This window comes from Brassica napus, chromosome C3, assembly GCF_020379485.1.
Source record: "Brassica napus cultivar Da-Ae chromosome C3, Da-Ae, whole genome shotgun sequence".
In the NCBI taxonomy this organism is placed as follows: Eukaryota; Viridiplantae; Streptophyta; class Magnoliopsida; order Brassicales; family Brassicaceae; genus Brassica; species Brassica napus.
The window spans coordinates 7,528,071-7,556,068 of NC_063446.1; the positions used below are offsets into that span (position 1 = coordinate 7,528,071).

Genomic DNA, 27,998 nt, shown 5'->3' on the forward strand with positions numbered 1-27,998 from the left:
GATGACAATGTTAATGATATAGAGTGAAGTCTTAAAGATCAAATGCATGTAACCAAAGCCTCTCGATATTACAAGCTGAGATGAAAAGATTATTATGGGCAACATACATAATCATGTATAGCGTTCTTTTCTTCCATATAGATGAGACACAGATATGCTTTTTGAAAAAATATATTTCAGTTTGATTATAACTTGATCTAGTGATACGGGTAGCTGACAAAAAAAATCTCTATGGAAGTGAAAATCCCAATAAAAATCAATGACATTATTTTAGTCAAAATTGTAACATTTTGTTCAAACTGTATATAAAATAAATAAACTCAATACACCGAGGCTTTCCCAGCCCGGTAGGAACTCGAAAAAGTAGTTCAGTTTTTTTTTTCTCAGATAGCAAATCTGTAAAGGAAATAAAGACCAAGAGACTTGTGATCTCTTCTGTCTTCTCAGAATCTTTCTGTCATCATATGTCGAGAAGAAGCCTCTGAGGATCTTCCACAACATCCTTAATACGGCGCAAGAAATACACAGCCTCTCTTCCATCAATCAGCCTATGATCATACGTGAGCGCAACATACATCATCGGCCTCGGTACCACGCTTCCTCCCACAACCATTGGACGTTGCACGATTGAATGCATTCCAAGTATAGCAGACTACAAAATGACATTTTTAAGTTAGTAAAGGGAACAAAAGAACCGTTCCTTTGTTCAGTTTCAAGTACGGTGAGAGGATCAAACCGAACCTGAGGAGGGTTGATGATAGGAGTGCTAATGAGACTTCCATAGACACCACCGTTAGATACAGTGAATGATCCTCCAGCCATCTCGTCGATTGATATGGTTCCTTCATTAGCCTTCTTGGCTAGAGAGTTTATCGTTTTCTCAATGTCAGCAAAGTTCATTTTGTCAGCACCTCTGATGACTGGAACCACAAGACCCTAGAAAAATATGGAAAAGAATCAATCACTTCAATGTTTGGATCTCTCTAGGAAGAGACTAAAGGCGGAAACAAACCTTAGAGGTACCAACGGCAATACTGATATCAACGTAGTCTCTGTAAATGATGTCATCTCCATCGATAACCGCATTTACTACTGGTTGGTGCTGGAGGGCACTAACAGCAGCCTGAAACAAAAACAGTTTAAGAAGATTACTTTGTCTGCGGAGTTCTGATAAGCTAATTAATCCAGGGAACTTTTTCAAGCGTACTTTGATGAAACCAGACATAAGCCCCAACTTCACTCCATGCTTTTCAAAGAATGCATCCTTGTATTGAGACCGGAGCTTCATCAGATTAGTCCTAAACGAGAAAGGAAACTTAAGTTTGTGAACTAAAAGTTTGCATAATGATAAGAGAGATATGAACATTGGTTAACTCACATATCAACTTCATTGAAAGTTGTAAGCAAGGCAAAAGTGTTTTGGGAGTCTTTCAACCTAGTGGCCACACGCTTGCGAAGTCTTGTCATAGGAACCTGCAATGTTGTAATTAGCTTTGGTCTCATATATGTTACATACAAGTAAAGATTAGATGACACAGTTTGCATACCCGTCTTTCCCTATCCTTAGGAGGAAGCTGCGGTTCTTTAGCTGACTGTTTAGTCGGCGGTGGAGGTGATGGTGCCTTGGGCTTCTCCGCAACTTTGCTACTTTCAACTTTGGGCTCCTCAGCAGGAGGGGAAGGCTTGGCAGCAGGTTTCTCTGCTGTCTTTTCTGAGGGTGCAACGTGAGAGACAGCGTCTGCAGAGGTTGAGATGATAGCTACCTTGTTTCCTGGTTCTACAGTATCTCCTTCCTTGACAAGAAACTGCATAAAAGGATAAAAGTAATTAGGCATAGCAACACAGGAGAAGAAGTATATGAATAATAAATGACTGAAGCATTCTACCTCTTGGATCACACCACTTGCTGGGCTAGCAATATCTATCGTCACCTGAAGCACAGAGATTAATTTAACAAAAAGTATTAGAAAAGTTGCGCCAGAAACCTGAAAAAAAAAAAGATAATAAGGCAAGTGATTGTTTGATACTTTGTCAGTTTCAATTTGTGCAATAGCCTCATCAGCCTCTACTCTGTCACCAGGTTCTGCAAGAACAATACAAGAAGCACGCACCAACATTAGATACATACGCTACATGCACCGGAAAGAAACGACAAGATGATACTGCAAAGAGAAGCATACTCTTGAGAAAGCTGGCGAGGGTTCCATCGGTGATTGATTCACCCATGTGAGGCACAACGGCTTCAACAACATCCCCTTCAATCACAATATACAAGAAAGTGCGTCAAAAAGGCTAGAAATACAAGTTTAAAGTGATAGTATAGACCCAAACGGAGCCACACATTTAAAAAAAAATCGGAACCAAAATTAAATGAATATTGTCGGTTAGCTGAGCTGAGATGTATCATCTATCCAAACACTGATAATGAATGTAGTTCTAACGGGTCACTTAGCTGAGCTACTGTGTGTGGGATCCAAAGCAAGCGAAACAATAAAAATATCTCAGCTAGAGAAACCAACCATACCAGTATCAGATGAAAAGGGCCTGACCCATCTTTGCAGGGTTGTGCCTCGGAAGCTGCTGGAAACAGTCCTACACAAATGAATATAAAATTGGTAAGGCTAAAAGTAAAAGAAATGTGGGAGATTTTGATTATATGCATGAACAAAACAAAAAAACTGAGGTTCTTCCTAACCTGGAGCAGTCTGGACACCCTGCAGAACAAAAACGCAAATATTTACAAAGAAGTGTCAAATAAAAGAGAGCCTAAACAAAAAAAAGAATCACAATAACAAGGTTCCGTAAAAAAAAAAAACCTGGACAAGAACGATGATGATGGAAGCTACGAGAATGGGTTCCACGAGGCAGAGGCAGAGCCAGAGTCTGTACAATTCAAAATAAAGAGTTAAAATGGAAGAAACAGAGTGATAAAATCTATAACTAGTTTGAAAGAGATCCTATGTATAGAGAGATAAAATCAAATGATATGTGTAATAATAACAAGACAATCTGGATACAAATAATAGAGTGAATAAAAGAAGAAACGTACCTGTGTTGAAGAAACAGAGTGAAAGCTTTGAGCAGACGCTGCAACGCGAGATGATTGCAGTGATTTTCCCAGTCCCTGAAAGAGACAAGTATCATATTTCAGAAATGATCTAATCAGATAAAAAATGGCGGATCTAAATGAAAAAGAAAAGGAAGACTAACCGAAGAAGCAGAAGAAGAGGCTCTCCTTATGACAGCACGCAACATCATCGTACCAAATCTCTGTATCGATCAAATTAGTTGTGCGGTGAGATTTAAACTATTGTAATAATCGCTCGCACAAACAGACAAATCAAGAAAAATGAAATGGGCAATTTCTTCATCCTAAAACAATACTTTCTCAAACCAAAATCATGCCACAGTCATTTCACGAACATTTTCAAACAGAATCAGATTCGCTTCACGCAAAATCCAAGAATCGAGAGGGAGAGGGAGAGGGAGAGATATTGAATTCTTACCAAACGAGACAGAGAAGAAATTCGGAAGTTAGGGTTTGCAGAATCCAAGGAGAGATGGGTGGTGGAAAAGCGTATGACTTTTCTGAGCTTTTGAGCAGGTCGCGAGAATATGGCAACTTCACAGGATTCTTACACGTGTCGAAGCTTCCTTTTTCTGACCAAATGAAATACTAATATATTCACGTAAAGTCAATATTTGGAGCAGTAAATGTGAAAGCTTTCAAACGTCGCCGTTCAGACAACTGAAAGCCTGAAACGTAGAATTAGAAAACTCCATAGAATAAGAAATTTGACTCAAAATCCGGGCACCCTTAGTTAGATGTAGAGCGGTGCAGATTGAAATATTTTTAAAAATTTTGATATGAAGCGGTGTGGATTTTGCATATTCAAAATGCAAGGTGGATGCAGACCAGCATATTTTTATACTGAGGATTGGTAGATACTCAAAATTTAAGAACCTTTCTATAAAAAGGTTTTTTTTTTATATAAATATTATTTAGCATATATTAATTAAATTTCTAATTTTATTCATAAAATATGGATGTATAATTTACTATATACAATTTATATTATTAAAAATCAAATTTAACTATAATTTTTATAACATGCATGTCTCGTTAATAGAATGGATGTGGATGTATTTTTCATCTGCATATCAGTTATCAAGCATGTCAAATTTTGTGGATCGGAAAAAGTTTCAGTCCGCTGTAGAACATGTCAGGTCAAATAGAGCAGGTTTGACCTGCTTCCCAAGACTAGTCACACGTTCAGAAGCTTCCCAAGACTGATTTTTATCCCAATAGAAACTTTCTTTCAAACACAAAGATGTTTCAGAGAAGAAAGACTAAACAATCTTATTCATTTTCATCAGATTTAAGTTCCCATCTGAGAAATGCTTTGAATGATTATAAATATGCAATTACCAACCAATTGAGAAAATGACTCAAAACCAGATAAAATAAATAACAAGTATTCAGACAAAGAGTCCCATTTTCAGGTCATATGAGAACTTATTCATCAAAAAGACCAGAAAACAGCTGGAGCGGGCTCCATACATTTCTGTTCAGTTTCAGATGGAACTCTTTTCTGGTTTCCTTCTTTACCACGGAAGATGAAACTGAGCCTCTTGAACCGCTGTTTTGTTCCGTTCACGCCTGATAGCGACTTCTCTGTTTGCTTCATTGATCTCAAGACTTTTTCTGGACGTAGTAACATTGCTTCCACTGTTTCATACACCTATCAATATCAGATGAAAAAACAACCCAAGCTTTAATGGAATTAGAATATATATGATTAGTGATCATGGTTGTTCATATATCCACATGGTCTTTTACTTAGTCATCTGTTAAAAACATTCTTACTTTTATTTAGTTGATTTCTGAATCAAGTTTTTGAATATGTGCATACAGAGTTATAGTACGTACCTGGCAGAGATCATCAAGCTTATCAGTTAATGCGCCTCCTTCGCAAATGGCGACTACATAATCCTTGCATTCGAAGAAAAGCTTTGACAAGTCATCGTTTGTGGATATTACTGGCTCCACCATCACAAATCCTAGTGCAACCTGTAAACATTTTTATAAAATTATGCCATATACTAATCCAAGACTCTTATTCTAGACAAGGGCTGCACTGGGACATTACAAGGAAAGGATAACATGTGATTTGGTGGAGCAAAACTTACAAGAGAAACAAACAGCTGCTCGAAAAGTTTAGCAGCTGGAATGTCTTCCAAGGAATTCAAGATTCCTTCCCTGTTATAAGTTAATTCATGAGTGATCAAATACAGAATCCACTGTGTCTAAGGTGACATATTATTGACACTTACACAGCTAAATCTTCATCAAAGAGTGGTGTTTGCTTAATCGCAGGCAGTGGTTTAGCCGTTTCCCACAGCTCTCGCCATAAATTACCTGATAATATATAACAAAATAATGTTGCAAAAGAACATTGAGACCAGGACTTTAAAGATTACAATTATGTGTTAACCACAGAAAAAAAAAACTGAGAGAAAGCAGAACAAGAGAAAAGGTGGAACCTGCTTTTTGCATACGGATACTTAATTGACCTCGTGGAGGAGAAGAGTCATCTCCAGAAGAGGTATCATTCTCAGTCCAGTCTGGAGGAGAGTGCCATCTCACAAAATCCTCCAAAGTACATCCAGGATTTGCTGCCTATCATAGATGTATGTACATATACAAAATCAAACTCATATCACACCAACCATCACATCTATAAGATTGATCATTCACACCTTGAATGCCTGCATGTCAGACAAGAGTTGAGAACATCCAGCTCCCATGCTGAAACCATAAGAAAAACAACAATCCAATTTATCAAGAACATTGAATATATAAAAAAATGTCTGAATGTTAATGAATGAAAAAGTAAACCAGATAAAATGTCTATTGTTTTCCATTTAACAACTCAGGATATAGAAATAAAAACCAATAGAAAATATATTTCTATGGCATATGGATTTGAAATAAAGCTACATGCATGGATTATTCAATGACACTCACCTCCCTGTCCTCAATACTAGTTCTTCTGTTTCTTTAATAAGATCTTCTGTCAACAGTGGACCATCCTACATATAAAACACTAGGACTTAAGAGATGGAGAAGGTAACAACGGTTGGTTCTCAACTATGACTGCAGCTAACTAACCTGCGTTACTGGGGCATACACAGCTTCACCAGTCTCCAACATTATCAAGTTTTCAACTTGGTGGTGGGCCCCTAACCGGAGTACGAGTTCTCCTGTGGTATTTTTAGCATACAAAAGAGAAACAGGAGAACCCATCCCTTCTGAATTGTCTGAATCTTCATTGCCTGAACTAGCTTGGCTTATTGCAGCATCTAATGCTTCAGAAGCAGCAATGCAACGGGTTCTCCTGTCAAGACAGCAGTTTATAACCTGTAGCCACTGGTGAAGCAGACAACTTTTTAAATCTGGATTCTCGTCCACTGGTATGCATGGAATGTGTTTCTCTTCATCCCAAAACCTCCTCAACTGCACACATGTAGATTATTTTGAGAGAGGTTATCAACTACTACAAGTGTGAAGAATGATATTTTAAAAGCCAACACAATAATTAACTTACTTCATTAACAACTTTGAACCAAAACAAAGCCATTCTCCTTGGTGTTGTGAAACTTCCAATGACTTCAGCTAGCTTAACAACAAAGCTTTCAGGGGGAGCAGCATGAAGATCTTTTGTGAAAGATACTCTGTTGCTAGGAGACCCCAAATCAGAGACAATCATTCTGATGAGGAAGTTACCATCTGTAAATAATTTGCCAACATTAAAAAAAAAGTGAAAAAATAAATAGCAGTAACTGGAATATAGTTTGGTGTAGAATTTTTTTTTTTCAAACAAACTTACCAACATTAAACAAGGAGTTTATTAGAGACACAAGTTTTTTCTCGTCTCCTGAATCAAAACCAAGTTTATCCTCTTGTTCACCAAGAACCAGTGATTTCACGGCAGAGAGGCTCAAGCCCCCCTTCTCCTTCACTGGTGATGAATTTCCAGGCGGTGCAACGAATTTTTTCATAGTCTTAGCCCCTTTTCCAGCTCTGAAAGAAAAAAAGAAGTGATAAGGACATAATGAAAGAGAAGAACAAAGTATAACTGAATCTTTTCATAACTTCTTAGTTAGAAACTATATGAAAATAAAAGGAAAGATGTAAACGGTGTTAAATCTAAATTATTATAAGACTCACTTGATGGCTACAGCCAGCTGCTTCACAATGGATGCTCGAGGAATACTGTTCACATCAACAGCATTTAGAGTCTCTACCAGGTAGCCAACATCAGATTCCTAGAAATTACCATAAGAGCAAAGATTGAATCATCTAAAGCGGAGAAGCAAACAAAATTATGACTATAGAAAGACAAGTGGCATGTTTTGGCAATGCGCTTAGTAGTGAAAGTGATCTGAAAAGGTAGACCATAAGAATACCTTGGCTTCTTGTTCTTGCTTTGCTTTGAGAATGTATAAATTTGCGTCATAAAAAGGTATAGCCATGATTGGATCCTCAACTTTGTCTTGATCTTCGACTTCTTTCCTCCTCCCAATTCTTAAGTTATTCAGTTTGTTTTGCCACTCTTGCTTTTTCCTAATATGTGCAGTTCTCCACCCCTGATGCTTCACTTCATTAACCCCCTATGCACAACACTTCCAATTAGCAAAACTAAAAAAAAAAGTTATCTATGGACAATACTCACATAGTCATCATGAAATGTAAAAGCGCCGAGAAATAGTGAAGATATTTTGGCTATACAGTTTCGAAAAATGGTTAGTAAACTGATTTTCTTCACATCAACCCAAAATAAACACCAACTATGTTCTGAAAGATTCTTACCGGAGTTATAAAAAAAAAAGTAAATAGCTTTACTACTTTTAAATCGCAAATTATGAATACATGTCAAATCCTTTGAAATATATAAGCTTCACATCATCATCTCCCAAAAAAAAAATACATAACTATGTTCTGCAATTTTCTTGCCGGAGTAAACAAGAACGTGACTAACTTACTACTTTCCAATCCAAAATTTGAATGTATAATTTTCACATCGTTTTATTCATTTTTTCCAGTTAATAAAATATATCTTCTATAGCACCAAGATGATGCATAAGTGTCTTACCTTAGAGTAATTCTGATTCCTCGTTGGTTGCTCCTCCTCGTCTTCCAGTTATAGAAAAAAAACACTCGAGTTAAGAATGAACATCACCAAAGAAAAAACAAGAGTAGAAATAGAATTGAATTTTGACACGAGACAGAACCTAAAAATAGGATTTGACTCAACCAAAAACGAGAAAACAGGGGAGAAGGGATAACAATCAAAGGTCGAGAGATAAGTGTCTATGCGTCAGTCAAATTTTAGTAAATGAAAATGAAGCTAAGGCCTAAAGGGAAGAAGGAGAGAGATTACCACGATGGGACTTGAGATCAGTTAAGACGCGCTCCGCTTTAGCCGCGGCGGAATTGAAGGCGGTTCTAGCTTTGGATACGAAGGACGCCGGCATCGCATCCATTATGAAGTTACGTTTTCTCAACGACACTGCATTGAAAGCTTGAGGAAAATGAGAGGAGAAGAAGAATGTGAGAATCGATCAACGAGTAGGGAGGGAAGAAAATGAGATTTCAAGGGAAGTCATTGGAGAGAGCATAAGAAGACACTTGTCAATATTTATATGTTTCTTTTATTTTATAGGTAGATTACAGTTTATGGTATGGAATTTAATTTGGAGAGATTGACCAATCTAGATCGTCGCCTAGGATGTGGTAAGCCCATTTTCGTCAAAACTTAATATTCATTTAAAATTCTTATGATTTCCTTATATTATTTCATAGAAATTATTCTTAACAAAGCAGGTGGTTTCTACTTGTGAAAAAAAAAACAGACTATTTCTGTCCTATTATATTTTGATTTTTGTCGTCAAAATAATCATTTTTCTAATGTTGAAATGGACCAAACATTTTTGTATCATATTCTAATGTTGAAATGGGCCAAACTTATTTTGTAGAAATTCAACGGTTCGGGTAAAGCCTCTCGAGTTATATGGGTGGGGGTAAAGTCAATAGTTAAAAACTTGAAATTTTTCGTAGCACCCTTTTATGGTGTTTGTTGACCTTTTTTCTTCTGTACGTCCAATTCGATTCTACCATTTGTTTATTATAAGAAAGTTCATGTATTGCATTTGTGATGATGAGTACCCAACGTGGTAATCAACTACGTAGGGATGCTTTGTATACACAAGTCAACAAAAAAGAAAAAAAGGAACAAAAAGAACATCAAAGATTGATATATCCTAGATTCCTTCGTGCTTCTGACTTTATCTCCATGATATTCGATCCAAAGTTATCTTCAATCTTATGCATTGATACCTGGTCAGTAGCATCATCTAAGAGAAGATGGAAGACCAGATCTGCAATACAGATACACTTTAAATTGTTGCAAATACAAACAAATAACACAAAAAAAAAAACTGATGAGTTTATTTTCCAAGTTGTTTCATGAACTTGAACAGTCACGACTCACATGTCTAACCATACCGGCAAGCTCTGCCACTTCTTTGGAGGAAGTTGTCGTATTTTACTATTTTGCCTCTCCCTCGTGAATTAAAAGACCCATATTTAGGTTAATCGATTATACCTACAATATTGTCTATATAGAGTAAACATAAACAAACGATAACAACTGCGGGGATAGCTCAGTTGGGAGAGCGTCAGACTGAAGATCTGAAGGTCGCGTGTTTGATCCACGCTCACCGCATTTTGAATTTTTTTCAATTTTACAAATAGTCAATACATTTCCCAAAACACTTATTACTATCACCAAATTAAGAAATTCATACGTCAAAGTAACATAAATATGTCAATTAATGAAATTTATTTACCAGATTACATTTACTTGTCTAATGACATTTAATATCATCTCAAATCTCATTAAATGTTCGATTGCACCGTATATTAATAAAATGTGATCATGCGGTCGTATACTAACGTCGTTGGACCATTGTTTTCTTCTCTCTTTTTTTTTTTACTTTTTTTTTGACATTTTTGGACCATTGTTTTCTATAATCAATAAATATACATATTTTAATTATCTCAGCATCATTATTTTATGACCCATCGTGGTCTGACATCCCACACATTACCAATTTCGATTCAAATAACTACCAATTTTTGGACCATCGTGATCTGAAGATCGCGTGTTCGATCCACGCTCACCGCATTTTAAATTTTTTTCAATTTTACAAATAGTCAATACATTTCCCAAAACACTTATTACTATCACCAAATTAAGAAATTCATACGTCAAAGTAACATAAATATGTCAATTAATGAAATTTATTTACCAGATTACATTTACTTGTCTAATGACATTTAATATCATCTCAAATCTCATTAAATGTTCGATTGCACCGTATATTAATAAAATGTGATCATGCGGTCGTATACTAACGTCGTTGGACCATTGTTTTCTTCTCTCTTTTTTTTTTTACTTTTTTTTTGACATTTTTGGACCATTGTTTTCTATAATCAATAAATATACATATTTTAATTATCTCAGCATCATTATTTTATGACCCATCGTGGTCTGACATCCCACACATTACCAATTTCGATTCAAATAACTACCAAATTAAGAAGTTAAGAACAATAAGATAGTTTCGGCAACGTTCTTAGCTTTGAAGAATCTTCCGTGGTTTTGTAAAGGATAATGGATGGCCTTTGGTGGATATATATAGTTTTAAATTCCTTAATCGGGAGCAATACTTCCGTCATTACCGCTAGATCGGGAAATAAAAAACTAGAGAACAATATAGACAATATAGTAAAAAAAGTCAGGAAAATGTGGCGAGTTTGCCTCTTGTTAACGTTTGTCTAGATGAAGTACTTATTTGTGGTGAAACAACTCTTTTGTTTTTACTTAAATGAATATAATATCATGGGTTAGTTATATAAAGCTTAAGATGAACATTCTGTCTACTTAAATCATGTGGTGAAACAATACACTTTGTTGTGTGCTCCTTTCTGCACCCAACACAACTCTCTCTGATTGCTTTGATAATCTTTTGTTCTATTTCCTAGTATTGAACTGGTTATATAATAATTTCAAACATATTCCTATTGTGATTCATATATCTTCTCTTCGATTTCAAGTGTAGTGAAACAATAGGCTTTGTATTTCTTCTGCTTATCCGCGAGATAGTGTGTATTAAGTTTCCTGTTTCGGCTCATTAAGTTTAATTTCTTTTGATTTGCCATCTTCTGTTACTTTCTCATCGAGAAACCCTCAAAAACTACATTCTACTACATAGGTACTATTCCAAAAAACTCTACATTTAGAGATCATAACCAAACTTATTTTAGTAGATTAATGTTGTAGATGAAACAAACGAACATTCATAGGTTAATCCCCCTTCGTGAGAAGGACTCTTTCCTTGGCTATGTAGTCAATGATCATTGTCGATTTCCTTACCGTTTGATGCCTTATGTGATGGTTTGTTTGGGACCAGAAAGCACAATGATACTCATTCCTATGAGAATCTAGGTTACGGAGCACTCAACGTTACGATTTATGGTGACTATCCCGTTGAAAAACTTGAAGGACGATGTAATCTCTCTAGGAACTTACTCGTATGTGGCACCTTTGATTTTTCTTTCGACTTGTTATCAGGCTTGTCAAAGCTTGTATCTCTATCCTTCTATTGCCTTGTATTAAATGTATCCAGTAGGATTGCCTATCGATTTTTGGATGTTGCTTTTATCTTTGTAATCGGCTAAGTTTTATGAATGAAATATGATGTGTTTCAAAAAAAAAACGCACATTCTAAAATTGAATCAGCGGTGATATATGGCTAATGTAAGTTCTGATGTATCAATTTGGTTATAACCAGTGGCAAAGCTAGTAAGGGGAGAGTCGATGCACATGCACCCATAATATTTTCAAAATATAATATATATATTTTTAACAAATTTTAGGTATACACCTATTATGATGCGTAAGTATACACATATTATACTCTATTTTTGCATCCATTGAAAAAGAGTTCTGCATTGCATTCGCCTCTGGTTATAAGTTATAACCACTTGTAGAGGCTGAAATAAACCGTGATGTAACGCTACATTTGTTAAAGTGGACTACATATTGGTTTGGAGCATTGAGAAATAAACGAAGCCGCGCGTATTGATCATGAAGAGACCAATTGAGTGAGAGTTAATGGAGCTGAGTATTGTGTATCCTCAGATAACACAAAACTGACGATGGTTCGCGCAGCAGCTTCTGTGGGATGACCATAGCGATCCCAGAAGAGAAATTTGGTTCTGTCTGAACATAAGTTTGACACTGGGAAACAAGGAAGCTCCGCGTTTAATACCCCACTTCCACAACACGCTGATGTCACGTCAGAAAAACCTGAAAATCATTTAAAAAGAAGAAGATGACACTATATATACGCTGATTCGATCTTGTTTGCTAATGTTTTTTGTTCTCTATGTATCACCGCTTTGGTTTTGGTACGTGCATCATATGTGTGAGGAATGCGTGATTCTAACGATGTCGATCCCCTAATTTTTATTAATTAATCTAGAGACTAGCGATCTGAATAGTTTAATTCTTAACGTACCGTAATGGGTAGGGTTGGAGACAATGTCATGTACAGAGTTAAACATATCAAAGTAAGAGTAAGCCATTGAGCTTTTCAACTCTTCTTTCAGTTGTTGCAACATCTTTATTAGAGCTTTGTTATACAAAGAGGCCAACATGTTTGCCTCTTTATTGCATTCATGGGTCGTCGAGTTCTTCTCTCTTCTGCTCGGCATGCAACCGAGTTCTGCTACTCCGAGTATTAAAAATCTACGTGCTCCAGTCTCCTGAACTGTCTATCAACATAATTCTTTTAATAAACTGTATCTAATACCAAGAGCACAAATAAATGATATTTTGCTTCTTTTTAATGTTTACCTTCAATTGCGCTTTAAATCTATCGACCACTGATTGCGTATACTGTTGAGAACTACTCTTTCTCCGAAGTTGGGAAGATCGAATATAATTCAAAAGATCATTGCTGCCTATGACCATAACGAATAGAGATTTGGATAGGTGAATTTGTGCTTTGGATCGTCCAAGCTTTCTCGTGAGTGCTTTATGAATAGAGAGCCAATGTTTCAGTTGCTGTGATAAAGGAATAGCTTGTCCCTGAGATATTTGAGTAAAACAATTTAACAAAAAGAAAAAACTGAGGTCAGTATGGAAAGCCTTAAAATGAAGATCTATAGGTCACGTGTTCATTCCGAGTTCACTACATTTGTATCAATATTCTATTTCATGCATCAAAGAAAATATATAACTTACCGGAAATTGGCTGGAGCCATCAAAGATTCCGGCCCGCCGGAGGCAAAGTTAACACCTGTTACAGCGGCGGACTCTCTCTTTCTCCATTTTAGTAAGCCTCTCAGCGAGAGGTAGGGCGGCGGTAACGGTAAACCAATTTTCTCCGCTATTCAACCAAAAAAAAACTCTTTATTTCAATTTATAATTTCCAACGTCTCTTTTGAGTAAGTATATTTTAATGGCTATATAATAATTTATTTACATACCCAAAGGACACTAAAAATAACATTTTAAAACGTACCGATAACATCTGCGAAGTTCTTGCCGTTACAGAATCTTCCGGTGGCTTTCTTCTTAGGAAAATCGATGCCGTTATGAGGATAATTCCCTTTGGCTACGGAAAATGGTAAGTAGTTGTTATTTCCGGCATCAACCAACGAATCTCCGAACACATACACTCCTGGAATCGAAGCTAATTTCCCGGCTGCTTCTAAACCGGAAATTGAATCGAACCGGAGTAAACTGAGAAGAAGGAAAACGCTGAGGAACGGCAAGTTGTTCGCCGACATCTTTTTATCTTTTATTTTCTGGCGAGCTAATGTTTCCCTTGGGGTTGTAAGAGAGATACACGACGTGGTTTGATTTATATAGAGAGAGGAGAGATGGTAGTTATTATGACATTAAGATTGATAATGTGAATAAGAGGAACATATAAAAATGAAGAAGAGGAAGCTTCTTATGTTGCCATTGTCAGACAGTTCATGTGATTCCTTATTTTTTTTTTTTTTGGCATCAAACTAGCTTAAATATATAGAATCATACTGGTTCTTCATGGCGAGCTTCTAGAGCAGGCAAGAAGGGGACCAGGGAGTTTACAGCCGCAAAGCAGTACGCACGTGAACGTCCTCCTTTAGCCAAGGAGTCCGCACGGATATTACAAGAACGCGGTAAAAAGATTAATCCAACACTCTGAAACTTAGACAACAAGTATTTAATTTCATCCAACTCTGTTGATAGCGCAGGCCATACTTCATCTCTGTTCACTAGGTTCACCAGTTGTTGACAGTCTGAGGCGAAGGTGATATCATCAAGACTTCGAGCTCGAGCTTCTTTCATGGCCCAGATGATACCCTCCGCTTCGGCATGTATAGGTGACTGAACTCTGTGAGTACAACTCTGTCCTTGAAGGATCTCTTCCCCCGCCACTAAGATAACAAAACCCATTCCCATCCGTTCGTCACTCGCTGCCCACGAGCCATCTACTTGGCAAGTGTACCGACGATCCGTTCTAGTATATGACGGCGATAGGGATTGGTTTCTTTGTGCTGGGGGTTCTTCTTCTTCTGTAATCTCGTCTCCCAGCTGGGCGATCTTCCATGTTACAGCTTCTTGTTGCGCCATTTGAAGGGAATCAAGAGGGGATATATCTTTTGCATTGAAGCACTTCTCATTCCTTGCCTTCCACACATACCAAATCAGCCAGGGAAACATTGAGAAGCCATTCTCTCCTTCTGCTGTAGCCACCTGTTGCAAGAGATATTCAAAATTCGCATATAGGGAAGTACACGGGAAAAGCCCCGGAGGTGTTGGTATCGGCGAAAGAATCCAGCATTGAAAGGCAGGTGGGCATTCAAACAGTATATGATTTATACTCTCCATCTCAGCTCCACATCGTTGACAGGTAGTATCTGTCCCACAATGCCTTTCGACCAGCTTACTTGCCGAGGACACACAGCCTGAAAGGGCTTGCCAAAGAAAATGTTTGATCTTTCTTGCCGTTTTTAGTTTCCACACTAGTTTCTTCAAAGGTGTTATGCTTGGTTCGACTAACGGATTGAAGCTTTGGTATCTCCTCTGTTCGACTGCAACATCGTAACCTGATCTGACCGTGTAGTGTCCGGACTTCGTATGTTTCCAGCAGTACCCATCTGATCTCCCTGTTTTACTTATCTTAATTGCCATGATACGCGGTATGTCCTCAGCGTGAATCACCTCAGAGATGAAGCCCTCATCCCATTCATTTGTTTCGAAGTTTATCAGATGATGAACCCTTAGCTCTGGATCAACAACCGCATGTGCACTTTTCGCCGGCCTTGCTACTTCTCCGGGGATCCAAGCATCGTCCCACACTTTAGTTTCCGCCCCTGTCCCAATCGTTCTACATATATTATCTTCAAGAACCTGTTTTGCCGCCATCAAGCTTCTCCATCCATACGATGGAGATGAGGCCTTACCCGTTCGCAAAGGGTTCGAATGTCGATAATATCTTCCTTTGAGGACGCGTGCCAGGAGAGAATTCGGGAACACCAGCAGCCTCCACACCTGTTTCGCCAGCAAAGCCAGATTAAAATCTCTGAAATCTCTAAATCCCAGACCTCCTTTCTCCAGGGGAACACATATTTTATCCCAGGCGATCCAATGAATCCCACGGTTATTATCTCTTGTACTCCACCAAAATCTCGCCACTGCGGCGGAAAGCTTTTTACAAATTCCCTGAGGAACAAGATAACAGGACATAACAAAGGAGGGGATCGCTTGTGCCACTGATTTAATTTGTACCTCTTTCCCTCCTCGTGATAACAGTTTCCCGGACCAGTTGTTGATCCTTCCATTCATTCTTTCTTGGACAAAAGCAAACACTTGAGTCTTGGAGCCACAAATCTTTTCTGGCATTCCTAGATACATTCCCATGCCCCCTTCTTTCATAATCCCTAGAGATCTTTTCAGATCAAGTTTTGAGGACGTTACGACCTGAGAACCGAACAGAACTGAAGATTTGGATTTATTCAGTTGTTGTCCTGAGGCTTTACCGTAGACGTCAATTATTCGCATCAGTTCCTCGCATTGAGGTGCATCTGCTCGACAGAAGAACAGACTATCGTCCGCGAATAAGAGATGTGAGATCGGGGGGCATTCTCGTGCAATCTTAATGCCGGTTAAGGTAGCTGTAGCTTCAGCGTTCTTTATGTGTGAGATCAAAACTTCAGTACACAGGATAAACAGGAAGGGTGAGAGCGGGTCGCCTTGCCGTAGTCCTCGCGAGGGTACGATATTCCCTTTTGCTTCACCATTTATCAGTACTTGATACGAAACTGATGTTATACATTTCATGACTCTCGCGACCCATTGCTGCTCGAATCCAAGTTTTAGAAGTAAGGCCTCCATGAAACTCCATTCCACTCTATCATAAGCTTTACTCATATCTGTTTTCACAGCTATATATTTTCCTTTACAGCTGGGGTTCGTACGGAGGGCGTGGAACATCTCCTGCGCAACCAAGATATTATCTGTGATCAGCCTTTTCGCCACAAAAGCTGATTGGGTCTCGGAAATCAGTTCCGGAAGGATACGTTTCAATCTCGTAGATATGATTTTCGAGATGATCTTGTATCCTACATTGCACAGGCTGATCGGTCTAAACTCTGCCATGGTTGCCGGCCTATCTGTCTTCGGAATAAGACAGATGTTTGTCTGGTTTAGGCGTTCATCTAGTTCTCCTGTCTCGAAAAACGTCCGGACCATGCTGCATACGTCATGTCCGATTTTGTTCCAGAAGCGTTGATAGAAAAGACTCGTCATCCCATCTGGGCCTGGTGCTTTCTCCGGGTTTATAGCAAAAGTTGCTTCCCTTATCTCCTCATCATGAGGGATTCTTAAGAGTTGCTGATTCATATCATTGCTAACTGTCGCGGTAACATACCGGAGGGAATCTTCGATATTAGTCGGATTAGACGAAGAGAAGAGTTGATCGAAATATTCCGTCGCCACCCTTTCGATACCTTCCTCGGATTCAACCCACTGGCCCATCGAATCTTTTAGCCTTGTGATTCTGTTTCGAGCTCGGCGTTGTTTCGTCTTGGCATGGAAATATTTAGTATTCCTGTCTCCTGCTCGTAACCAGAGTGCGCGGCTTTTTTGTTTCCAGTAAAGCTCCTCATCTCTATAGGCAGCACATAACTTCCATTTAATTTCCAGTTCTTCCTCACTTGATATAGTGTCGTCTGCCTGCACCCTGTCCAGTTCCTTCTTGAGCTTTTCGATGAGCTTTGCGTTGTTTGTGACATTCCTCCTCTTCCACCGGGAGATGGCTGTTCGGCTCTCCTTGATCTTGTCACACAGGGTGGCGTCTCTGTCAAAGTTTGCAGCATCCCAGGCTCCCTGAACCGCTTGATTAAAACCAGCTTTTCCTATCCACCGTTTATCGAATTTAAAGCCCTTCTTGTGCCTGTTCTCTCTCGACTGAAATCTCGCAAGTATAGGTCTATGATCAGAACCCCAGCGCATCAAATACTCCACATACGTGTGGGAAAACAGTTGGTGCCAATCTTCATTTCCAACCGCACGGTCTAGGCGGCATTGAACTCTCCCTGCTCTCGTCCGACCTGCCCATGACAGGGAATTACCAACAAAAGGAAAATCAATCATACCACAACATGTCAACATATTTTTAAAGGGTAAAAAAGATGCATCCGATCTCTTTCGTCCTCCTTTCTTTTCACCATTGTTTGTGATCTCGTTGAAATCTCCCATGATCAGCCAAGCTCCTGATCTGTTCATACTCATCCTCATTAGGCGTTCCCAAACATTCTCACGGTATTCTATCACCGGATCTCCATACAAAAAGGTAATATACACTTTCTGTCCTTCTATCTTTGCCTCCACATCTATCATACGATTATTGGAAAAACCAATATCGACCTCAGCATCATTCATATAAAATAAAGCCAGTCCACCGCTCCTACCAACAGGATCTACGGTGAACAAATTATCATAACCAAATTCAAACTTAAAATCTTGCATAAAAGAGAAATTGTTTTTTGTTTCTGAAAGGAAAAGAAAATTAGGATGAAAACAGCGGTGCAACTCCCGTAGGTGTTGCTTTGTCAGGTAGGCTCCTGCCCCCTGACAATTCCAGGCGATTGCACTCATATCTGAGTACTGGGTGGTTTCTGGGACCCCACCGAACCTGATACAGCAGTAGATTTCCGGCCTTTAGCAGCCGAAGGATACACCTCAAAGCGAGGGATTGGCATCGGGTCTGAGACTTTCAACGAACTGAGCCGTCCATGTCTGACCAGTTTGCCTTTTGGTGAGGCACGTCCTCTGATAGCTAGTTTCTTTGACGCTGCAACACCTTTTTTGTCAGGGCTTCGAGCTCCCCGACGTTTGTTGATACTTATCGGTGGCATCATGTCCTTCTGAGCCTTCTTACTTATTTCCTGCTCTTTACTGGATTCAGGACGCAGTGTCTTTGTCATTAACTTCTCCTTTTCTTTCTCTTTTCCCACATCTCTCCCAGCTCTGGCTTCCTCATGTTGTGGTAGAATAGGCTGCACTCCAAGCTCCTGCGTCTCTGGTATCACTGTGTTCTCCTCCAATTCTTCGTCTAGCAGATCATCTTCATTCAACATGTCCTCATCCATCTCTAGATCCACACTAGCATACTGATCCGCCATCTGGTTAATCTCCTCCTCAGTTAGGAGATCAGTATCCTGTGCTGAAGATTGTTTTCCCATCAGTCCTATCTTTAGCCTCTCACTCATCGGGATCTGACTATCGCACTTCTCAGCCTGTTCAGGAGAACTAAGCGATGGGATCTTTTGAACATCTGCGCCGTTCTCTTGAGGTTGAGTAGACTGTATATTCTGGATTGTGTTCTCCTGAGTCACAGGGATCTCCTTTAGTACTGTCACACTGTCTGGTAAAGGATCATTTGTTTTAAGAGTCCCGCTCGCTTCCCCCCCAAAATTCCCATTACCTTCCTTGTCACCTGCGTTCCTTGCGATGGCTTTTCCTTTGATTCTTCGTCGTCTATCTTCTTCTGTTTCTGTTTCACGCTCCATCTCTTGCTGATTTGTTTGCTCATTGACATCACGGTGTTGTTCCTCCCGACTCCTTGTAGCGATACGGACTGGTTGCCATTCCAATCTTGGCTCATACCTTGAGTGTTGCCCAGTTCTTCGCCTGTAGGAATCACTTCTCTGTATATGGTGTGATTCCGAGATAGTTCTCTGAGAATCAGGCGATCGGTTTGAGCGTGATGGGGGATCAGGACGTCTCCATTCCCTAGATCTTTCTTGAACACGGTTCTGTTTCTGGGGGCTAGAGCCCTTTACTCTCCAACTGGAGGATGAAGCCGAGTCCCCGTATCGGCCTTGTTTGATGGGGGTCTCTGTGGTTCTCTTAGAATATCTAGAGTCTTCGCGTAAGTCCTTCTGGTACGGATGATATCTCTCCCGATCTCGGGGAACTTTTCCAGCAGAGTTATGATCAAGTCTATTCCAGACAGTTCTCGCAAGGCTTTCTCTTTTATCTGAGATTCTGAATCGCAGATCATCATGTACTGGGTTTTGTTTGTGCTCTGTTAAGTAGCTGTCACTTCTATGCCTGTGAGAGTCCAGAGGTTTCTTGTCTACATCATAGGTTCGATAAATCCTTGCTTGGGGATCATTCCTCGCGTGTGCTTCGAGACCTCTTATCGGAACAGAGAAAGCTTCTCTAGCAGCCAGCTCATCCTTCTCTTTTTGTTTAAGACGAGCAATTCTATTAGTTTCTCTCTGTTCCAGTGAGAGCTCAGGACAAGTACCTTCTTCATGTGAGATTCTCTTGCAAGTGTAGCAGTAACGATGAAGTTCCTCGTAATACAGGGTTACGTTAATCACGTCCCCATTAGCATACCCAGCCTTCCGTTTAAATTGCAGAGGTTCATCAACGTTTATCCGTACCCTGACCCTTCCATTATCGACATCAACAGAGTCCACCTCTCCAAGGGCCAACCCAATACTCCTAAAGGATTCATCTTTCTTGTAATGCGTCGGTACACCAGTGATCGTGACCCACGGGAGCATAGAGTTTGGGAAGTCTACCTCGATTGTTGGGGTCCAACGTTCCAGTGAGAAACTCCATTTATTGAAATGACAAGGGCGACGGAGAAGAACTTTTTGTAGATCCTCCTCTCTATCAAAGTCGAACTGGAACTTATTGTTCCCTAGGTTAACTCCCCGAACACGACCTTCAACGTCCCAAATCTTACGTTTTGGCATATGTTTTATCAATGCATCCACGCTTCTTCCATCTTGATGGAACATTCTTCCCACCAAAGAGAGTTTGTATTTTTCCACAAGGTCCGTAAAGTCAAACTCAGGAACTTTGATGATTTCCTCGTCGTCTCTCGAGCTTCGCCGGGTGTGACGTACTGTTCGGGTTTGTTGAGAGCTTTCCGCCCTAGAACGATCATACCTTTGACGGTACATCGTGTTCACTGAGATCTCGGTGAAACACCCTAATAAAGGGGAATGAGATTTCTCTGAAACGTGATATCTGTTTTGCCTTGAGGAACACGGAACCGGTAAAGGATTGCTAACGCTGTAAAACTAATGAAACACTGCAGGGGGCAGGAAAAGCACAGGAAGAGAGGAGTGTGGTGTAGTCTCCCTCTCTCCTGTAACCACTGGAGAACGTTAGATCCGGCGTCTTCGACGAAGTGAGCTCAGATCTGACGTCGCCTCAAAATCGCCAAAACCCTAGCGCCGCTCCAAAATGTCCATTTCATGTGATTCCTTATTGAAATATATCTTGCGGCTGTTTACGGCAATTTCATTTTACTACAATGAACTGTACAGGAAACACTAAGGATCATTATCAAATTTTAGCAAAAAAAAAAACATTAAGGATCATTGAAATAAGTCGTGCTGAATAATGATTCTATAAATGCTTTTTCCTCAAAGATGTGAGCAAGGGCATGACTCTTTTGCGGTTTTAGCGGTTGTTGGCGTTTTGCAAAAATCACTCAAACCGCTCTAAACCGGTTCAAACTGTTGTAAACTGATTCAAACCGTTCTAAACCGGTTCAAACCGTTATAAACCTCTTAAATTCAAAAGCTAGTTCCAGCTAGCGTTATCGGTTGCGGGCGCCTGCGGGAGGGTAAAATTTTTTCTTCTTTTTCTAAACACAATATAAATACAAAAATAAAAATAAAAATTTTAAATTGGAATAATATAAATACAAAATATATCTATTATATTTTAATTTATATTATAAATCTATAAAGTAATAATATTTTCTATTATTTTAAAATTTTTAAAATATAATTTTATAAACATAATGTTTATATTTTATTATTTTATTATAATATTATGATGTTTAATATTTTTATAATTATATAAAATGTAAATATTGTTAATTTATTATTTAACTGATGCTGTATGTGGTGGTTAACTAGTCATAAATATCCCATAAACGCACCAGTTTCTAACCGCAGTACCAGTCGTACAAATCTCTTAAAAGCTTAAAACCGCAATCATCCGCATCTACAAACTCCCGCAACCGCAGCCGCAACTGATGCGGTTACACCAGTCAGACCCTTAGTCATGAATATATATGTTCATGTTTCCTTTGTCAGATGGGAATCATGGGACTCCCCTTGATAAACTGACACACCAAGATATAATAGATAATGTATTTATATTCTAGTTTAAAATTTCCAAACAATATATATATAAAATGGGTTTTACTAGTATTATATTTTTGAAAATATATATAAATAATATTTCATTTTAATTGTGACTCCATTAAAATATTTTCTGACTCCACTACTGGTAATAACTAGGTAAAGAACCCCGTGCGATATCGCACAAAAACTCATTTTATAAAAATAAATATGCTATATTTTATAATGTAATTTTTTAATTAAAAAAATTCTTTACAATTTATTTTGAAGAAATACATGTCTTAGCATGAAACTATATTCTTTTTATTAATAATACTAAAAATCTAGATTTTGTTTATAGGTTTGGTTGTAATAAAATTATAAATATTTTGAATAAATTTTATTTTGAACGAAAAGACACATATTTTGAATTCTTTAAAAATATAATAAAAATAATTTGTCACATGATAAAACTAACATCACAAAAAATTATGCAGTTTATAAGAATAAAAGACTCACCCTTGGACATTTTTAGTAAATGTATCATTATTGCATATTATTATGCACTTTTGTTTTTAGAATATGTTAATATAATAAAATTTATTTGATAAAATATTTCTTTATCAATGAGTCTAAAACATATTCAGTTTAGTTAAAAAAAATAAAGCTACACTCATATAAACAGATTAATTTTCTCTAAAATATAATTTAAACTGAGAAGATATTAAATTTTTAAAAAGGATACACTTTTAAAACATTTTAGTATTCTTAAAGAATGCATCTACTCAACAGAAAAATAATACTAAACAAATGAATAATTTCATGAAAAATAAAATAAAAATTCATTAAACTGAGAAAACTAAGAATTATATAAATAAATACTCTTACATTATTTAGTTGTACGTAAAAAATACAACAACTTAAAAATATAACCTATTGGTAAAGGCACACACACTGAAGTTTCCATGCATGTTTAAAGGTATTATAATGAACTCATTTTATTAAAAATATATGCCATTTTTCATTTATAATATTGCTTTAAATTTCTGAAAGAATTTTTGTAAAACACTAACACTTATTATATTAAACTATGGAACATAAAATTAACTAAATTGATAAATTATGGATTTACCTTTTTGAAACCATCAACAGCTTTTATTAGATTTTCAAATAGCATTTTTGAAGTTGAGGTGATATTTAGATATAAACACTCTAAAATTTTATCGGTTCCTCAAACCAAAATTTCTCACCTTAGCCTAAGATATAAGAATAACAGAAAAAGTTTTTCATGTGTTTATATGTTTCTTCAATGATTTTTGATGATTTTTGAACAGTAAATCTCTTTTCTAGTATATATATTGTTGTGTTTTTCTGGTTGTGATTTGTTAGTGTCCACAACTTTTTATATAGAGAACTAAGAGTTGCAATGATTGTTAATACGAAAAGTCGCAATGATTTATCACCAAAAACTACAGTCACCTACAATTGCAATGGTTCATCACCAAAGATTGTAATGGTTTATCATTAAAATTTATATTCACTTAGTTATAACTGTTCCACCAAACAATTGCACTGATTCACTTAAACTGGTACAAATTAATATTCACTTAAATCGCTAATAATTCTTCCATTTACGTTTAATAGAGGCTATGGAGCTCATGTATAAAGGAAAATGTTTTAACCGATGCAATTATTAGGATGAAAAGACACATATTTAAACATTTTGACAACTTCTATTAAAGTCATACAATTCTTAGGATGAAGAAACACATTGTTAGAATGAAAATACACATTTTTAGATATGCACTTTTTAAGATGAGAAGACACACTGTAGGATGAGAGATTTGTGTATATATAAGAACACAACTATAAACATTTTGCGAACCGCTTAAATATCAAAATAATTTTATAAATAACTCTAAAGAACCTATATAATTTATAGGACGATAAAACATATTTTTAGACATTTTAAACTTTCTAAAACCAATTTTTTTAACAGTGACAAGACATATCATTACATAGTTTTACAGTTTACTAATTAAACAAAATATTTATAAAGAATACTTAAAAAATATTACATACCCACAATGTAAGATTTTTCTTTTTTACCATACGGTTAAAAATAACATTTATACATGTCAATTAAGAATAAATCAATATGTTCTATTTTTTGAAAAATCTCATCGTATATAGGTTTATGGAATTTCAATTAAAGTATGTTTTGGCTGTTAATCAATATATTATGTCTCGAACTTCTCCCTAGAGAATGGGTTACCAAAACAATAGGGTATTATCATTTCGTTGAAATAATGTGTGTAGTTGTAGATGACACTAACCAGTCTCTGCAGTATTAGTATATATCTTGACAATTACAACAAATAAAAAAACGAATCAACTTATAAGACTTACAAAGTCGAACATGTGATCATGGGCAGACTCATCATTCACTGCTTGCGTATCTCTGCACGTCCGTATATACATGTTTGTCCCGAGACGCCAATAGACTTATTCAAATTAGAAGAACAATACGATTTTGAGCCTTGATCGACATGTATACAATATTTGTTTTTACGTTATCTGTTATACAGTTCCAATTCCTATGACAATAATACAACTCATTATCTGTTAAGATAATTATACGTCACATATACCAATTACCCCATATATATAGACAATAAAACCTAATGAATAGACACAACTCTAACATTTTTCGAAAGACACTCTTTAGAATATTTAACTATTTTTAAAACTAATTAAAAAGACACAACTCTTCAAACAATTACATGACAATAATAGAAACCCATTATCTGTAAAGATAATTATATATCACATATACAATTACCCCATATATTTTTTATCAAAAAAAATAATATATATATATAGGAAATAAAATCTAATGAATAAACACAACTCTTAAATTTTTAAAAACACACTATTTAAGATATTTTAACTATTTTTAAAACTAATTAAAAAGACACAACACTTCGAACAATTACATTTTAGAGGAAATGTTGAAAAGACACATATATAATTTGGCAACTTATTTTTAACTAATGAAACTTTTAAGATGAAACACAACTTAAAGATGCAACCATCGCCATAGAAAGAAACCAGTGATTATCTCACTAGAATAACACTCCTATTGAGAAACACAACGACAACGTCTAATTAACCCCACGACAACTTGGATGATCTCATCACTGACGCGTTTTCCTCTAATAGATTTATTGAACGACAGACAAAACCCCAGGTCTCTACATCGTAATACTAATATGGTAAGCCTCAATCTAGAACTAAAAGAGCAAACGAAAGAACAACAACATAAATTTAGATGTATTGAAATTATTAGAAAATTGAATGAAGAGAACCCCAAATTTGTCTAAAGGAAAGGACATTGATAGTGGTTTCTTGAAAGAAACATGAGGTTATGATGAACAATAACTTTGAACTATTATTTTGTAAACACGTTTCAAATCCAACAGTAAAAATGCTCACTGAAATTAGAGATGGTAGTAAGTGATAACCACCAACTCAATTGCATCGCAACTGGAATTACTGCCACAAAAATTTTGTCTTGCGAAAACATTAATTCTAATTTTCTTCAGATTGGGGATAGAGAGCGAAACAAATAAATCAATTCTGAGATTCTTGGTGGAAAGGAAATTTGAGAGGAGACAAAAGAACGATGGAGGATTAAAGTATTAGTAAAACACATATACACATATATATATATATTATATATATATATATATAGAGAGAATGATAAGTGAAGTTTCATTTAAGGGTTGCGTTGTTTGAGAATAAGACCATTCGGTGAAAAGATGCCAAGCAAGACAGTTTTTTTAGAAAAAACACCGTTTTTTTAAATCTTTTAAAAATGACACAACTTTACAACTTTTCAACATAAGTGAAATTCACAATTTTTGGAATTAAATGAGATTGCTATTATTAGTAGATATAATGATCATTGTACACAAATAAAGACAGTTTCATATAATGATTGTTTTTAGACGTCATTTTAAACTGGCCGCATAAGTGAATTTAAGTCAGTTTCAAAAAAAATTCATAAGATTCATCGATGAATCTTCAAATTAATGTTCAACATCTTCGTCCATACTTATTTTTGGTCTATTCACTCGATGATTTAACATAAAACTAGATTCTGACCCGCCCTTAAAAGGACGGGTAAATTTTTTGTTTTAAATTTTTTAACAAATTTAATTTTTATATTTGTGTTTTTTTTAATCATATGTCAATAATATAACTGCATAAATTGATTACATGTAAATTAATTACATGAAGTAACGTGTTATATTCATCAATTAAAAGGTTGAAACTAGATTTTGACCCGCGCTTCGAAAGCGCGGGTTTTTTGGCTAATAAAAATATTTGATATGAATTAGTGGAAGTACAGATTTTTCGTTTAATTAAAATTGATATGAATTAGTGTTTTGATTTGATGTATATTATTATGCACACTCTTATGTTACAACATCATCTTTATATTTTATGTAAATTTTATAAGAGTTACATATGTTGAACTGGTGAGACATAAGATTTGCTTTGCAGATTTTGGGTTAATTTAGTAATATGATTTTTTTTTAGGTTTTTAATAGTTTTAGCAATGTTTTTGTACCTGATCCAAACCCACGGTCGAATTGATAATTTTGGTGACGTATATAATCTAATCATACTAAGTTAAAACATAATACATAAAAACATGATAAAACCTGAAAAAAAATTCATCATTAACCCGCCATCTGATACTGTTGATCCGATAAAATATTATATAAATTTGATGATATTTTTTAAAATGTTGATTCAAACTTTTTCAATACTTGTTAGTAGTACTTAGAAGTGAATAAACTTTTTGATTTGTGATTCTTTAATAGTATGAATTTGTAGGTTTTTAATAGTTTTAGCAATGTTTTTGTACCCGGTCCAAACCCGCGGTCTAATTAATAAATCCGGTAATCCATATATAATCCGATCTGGATTAAGTTAAAACTCAATATGTAAAAACTTGATAAAACTTGGTAAAAACTCATCATTAACCCGCCATATCATACTGATTGATCCAATAAAATATTATATAAATCTGATGACATTTTTAAAAATATTGATTTAAACTTTTTGCGTACTTTTTAATAGTACTTAAAATTGAATATATCGAATGACACTAAGATTTTTTAAAAATTACATTATAAAAAATTCTCAAAAAAATTACATGATAAGATGGAAAGGGACCCATTTCCAAATTCATAGTGTATCCCTCTATTATAAATGTGGTTCTGATATTCAGTTTCAATAGTATTGAGTAAAAAATGAGTTTATTTAAAGTATTTTATAGTTACAGAAAAATAATAATATAATTAATGAGTAGGTGCAATATTTTTGTAAGTAACTTTTTAGGATGATCATATTTTAATAGTATAGATAATAAAAAGAAATTTGTGTGATCTAATATTGTTCAAGAAAATATATCATAAAAATATGTTGAAGCGTTTAAGAAAATACTTAATGAATCATGCATATATTGAAATACATATTTATTCATATGATAGGGTACCATCATAAGTGAACAACGTCCAGTTCATTAAAATACGGTCAATAATTATTCTATACTTTTTGTTCATGTGGTTGTTCTATGATTTTTCCAAAGATTATGAGTAATAAGGTTAACATATTTTTTTGTTTATATGTGGGTGATGAATTATGATAGGTTATTAATTTGAAACTTAATTATGATATAGTTATAACATAAAAGAGAGTTGTTGTCGATCTAGGTTAATAAGGGACCCACTATATATGTGACTAAAATCTATCAATTGAAAAAAAGATTCTAATGTAACAGATTATATATTTTTGATTTAGTTAAAACAATATAAAAAACATATTAAGTTTTTAATGAAAAGGTCCAAACAACTTTTATAAGTAGATTTATCAAGACTGCTTCCCTTTTAATAGAATTGATTATTAAATAGTATAAAAAATAGTTTGGGCTGAATTCAGTTCAAAACAAAAAAAAATTGGACTCAATATTGACAAAAAGGAAAAACGTAACCAATTGTAAATGGTCCGAGAATTTTGGATAAGAGGTTACGTATTGATTAATAAAAGTGGTTACAATTATAAAATATTTGATTTATTTTTTAAATTGGACACAACATTAATCAGTTGGTCATGACGATGTTTTAATAGTATTGATGTTTGT

General features: G+C 36.0%; 2 protein-coding genes, 1 non-coding gene and 1 pseudogene across 5 annotated transcripts; 1 reads left to right on the forward strand and 3 right to left on the reverse strand.

Moving 5' to 3' along the window:
- Positions 1-244: 244 nt before the first annotated feature.
- On the reverse strand, positions 245-3,651 carry LOC106345997 (dihydrolipoyllysine-residue succinyltransferase component of 2-oxoglutarate dehydrogenase complex 1, mitochondrial-like). 2 transcript variants are annotated; one of them, XM_013785235.3, is made up of 15 exons: positions 3,507-3,651; positions 3,211-3,270; positions 3,050-3,124; positions 2,817-2,883; positions 2,696-2,714; positions 2,525-2,592; positions 2,181-2,255; positions 2,028-2,083; positions 1,887-1,931; positions 1,548-1,805; positions 1,379-1,473; positions 1,208-1,298; positions 1,013-1,123; positions 742-936; positions 245-652 (listed from the first exon to the last, which is right to left on the reverse strand). In XM_013785235.3, the coding sequence occupies exons 2-15, from the start codon at positions 3,256-3,258 to the stop codon at positions 461-463; spliced, it is 1,395 nt and encodes a 464-aa protein (XP_013640689.1). In that variant the 5' UTR covers positions 3,259-3,270; positions 3,507-3,651; the 3' UTR covers positions 245-460. The 2 variants fall into 2 exon arrangements, with proteins under 2 accessions (XP_013640689.1, XP_048608292.1); XM_048752335.1 differs by having other exon boundaries at positions 1,013-1,298.
- A 691-nt stretch (positions 3,652-4,342) lies between these two features.
- LOC111211574 (rab3 GTPase-activating protein catalytic subunit-like) lies at positions 4,343-9,205 on the reverse strand. 2 transcript variants are annotated; one of them, XM_022712763.2, is made up of 14 exons: positions 8,448-9,205; positions 8,157-8,197; positions 7,471-7,674; positions 7,232-7,329; positions 6,891-7,084; positions 6,609-6,790; positions 6,173-6,517; positions 6,029-6,093; positions 5,761-5,809; positions 5,545-5,680; positions 5,335-5,419; positions 5,191-5,260; positions 4,931-5,071; positions 4,343-4,742 (listed from the first exon to the last, which is right to left on the reverse strand). In XM_022712763.2, the coding sequence occupies exons 1-14, from the start codon at positions 8,545-8,547 to the stop codon at positions 4,524-4,526; spliced, it is 1,929 nt and encodes a 642-aa protein (XP_022568484.1). In that variant the 5' UTR covers positions 8,548-9,205; the 3' UTR covers positions 4,343-4,523. The 2 variants fall into 2 exon arrangements, with proteins under 2 accessions (XP_022568484.1, XP_022568483.1); XM_022712762.2 differs by having other exon boundaries at positions 8,445-9,200.
- A 281-nt stretch (positions 9,206-9,486) lies between these two features.
- Positions 9,487-14,112, reverse strand: LOC106351072 (annotated as a pseudogene).
- TRNAF-GAA lies at positions 9,716-9,788 on the forward strand. Its single transcript has one exon. It is a non-coding gene; the product is annotated as a tRNA-Phe (tRNA).
- Positions 14,113-27,998: the final 13,886 nt, after the last annotated feature.